The sequence below is a fragment of the Austrofundulus limnaeus genome, unplaced genomic scaffold, assembly GCF_001266775.1.
Source record: "Austrofundulus limnaeus strain Quisiro unplaced genomic scaffold, Austrofundulus_limnaeus-1.0 Scaffold540, whole genome shotgun sequence".
In the NCBI taxonomy this organism is placed as follows: domain Eukaryota; kingdom Metazoa; phylum Chordata; class Actinopteri; order Cyprinodontiformes; family Rivulidae; genus Austrofundulus; species Austrofundulus limnaeus.
In genome coordinates, this window is record NW_013952942.1 from 7547 (window position 1) to 9229 (window position 1683).

The 1683-nt window shown below is 42.0% G+C and overlaps 1 protein-coding gene across 1 annotated transcript; it reads left to right on the top strand.

Annotated features, from left to right (window-relative positions):
* Positions 1-1222, top strand: LOC106530623 (activity-regulated cytoskeleton-associated protein; the record flags this gene model as incomplete). The annotated part of the gene is given in 1 exon segment (XM_014026278.1): positions 1-1222. A coding segment is annotated over 1 exon segment (1222 nt), but the record flags the coding sequence as incomplete, so codon positions are not given.
* Positions 1223-1683: the final 461 nt, after the last annotated feature.

Below are 1683 nucleotides of genomic sequence, written 5' to 3' on the forward strand. Positions count from 1 at the left end.
GTTGTCAAGAAAAATGTTTTCTCAAATGGAACAAATGAATTCAAAACAGACAGATTTACTTTTGGAGCATCAAAAACAAACTGTCAAACATGTGGATAAACGAGTGGAGTATTTAAGAGCACAATTTGATGCTTCACTTGGATGGAGGTTAAAGGAACAGCATGCTGACATTACCACAAAAATAATACCTGAGATCATTCAAACAGTGAAGGAGGACATTTCTCTCTGCCTTAGTACTTTATGCTCCATAGCTGAGGATATACAAACCTCAAGAGCAACCACTGTAACTGGACATGCAGCTGTGCAAACCCATCCAGTTGACTTACTTGGAGAGCATCATCTAGGAACTACAGGCCATCCTAGATTGCAGTCAACAAGAGTTGGAAAACCTGATGATGTGCCTGAGTCGCCTGTAAGTTTATTCATGCAAGGAGAAGCGAGGAGTAGAATTGTGGGGAAAAGCCCCATTAAACTGCAGTTTCCAACATTTGGTAAAGCTAATGACTCCTCTGACCCTCTTCAGTACTTAGAGAGGTGTGAAGATTTTTTGGCCCTCAATCCACTCACTGATGAGGAACTTATGGCTACACTACGAAATGTGTTACATGGTACTTCCCGAGATTGGTGGGATGTGGCACGTCATAAAATCCAGACCTGGAGAGAATTTAACAAACATTTTCGTGCTGCATTCCTATCAGAGGATTATGAGGATGAGCTGGCAGAAAGAGTACGCAACAGAATTCAAAAAGAAGATGAAAGCATCAGAGACTTTGCCTACATGTATCAATCTCTGTGTAAACGCTGGAATCCAGCTATATGTGAAGGGGATGTTGTTAAACTGATCTTAAAAAACATTAACCCCCAACTCCCCAGTCAACTAAGAAGTAGAGTAACTACGGTGGATGAATTAGTCCGTTTGGGACAACAGCTGGAGAAGGACCGACAGAATCAACTGCAATATGAACTAAGGAAAAGTTCGGGGAAGATAATTCAGAAATCTTCTTCCTGTGAGACTTCTGCATTGCCAAATACTAAAAGTACACCCAACCAGCAGAACCCAGCTACCTCCAACCGACCTCCTCAAGTATACTGCTGGCGCTGCAAAGGACATCATGCACCAGCCTCATGTCCACAATGGAAGGCTGATAAACATCGGGCTCAGCCTTCAAGGTCATCAGGCCCACAAACATTGACAAATTTACAGGCTCAAGATNGAATTTGATTGTGGGACTTTCAATAATTTCTCCTGTTTCAAGGATTTTTTCATACAGGTTCTGAACATCAGGATCCACTTGTTGTGCTTTCCAGATGTCCTTATCTGTGATTTGTAGATGTAGTGAGGTATCCTTAATCATGCTCAACACAGCAGCATAAGTGGGTGATTGGTTGATACCCACTGGAGCTCTGGATAGGGCATCTGGGACTGTATTGTATCTGCCTTTACGGTATTCTACTGTAAAGGAGAACTCTTGTAGACGAAGAGCCCAACGGATTAATCTTGTGCTGGGTTTTGTGGTTTTAAAGACCCAGACAAGGGAAGAATGGTCAGTGACAAATAAATGCAAAATCATAAACTCCACTCAGGGTTTTTTTCTTCAATAGTTCCAAGTCTGAGTAAAGTAAACCCTACAAAACAGCTTGGCCGGTGGCTCAATAAAAGTCAAAAAATGCCAAACCTGTTGC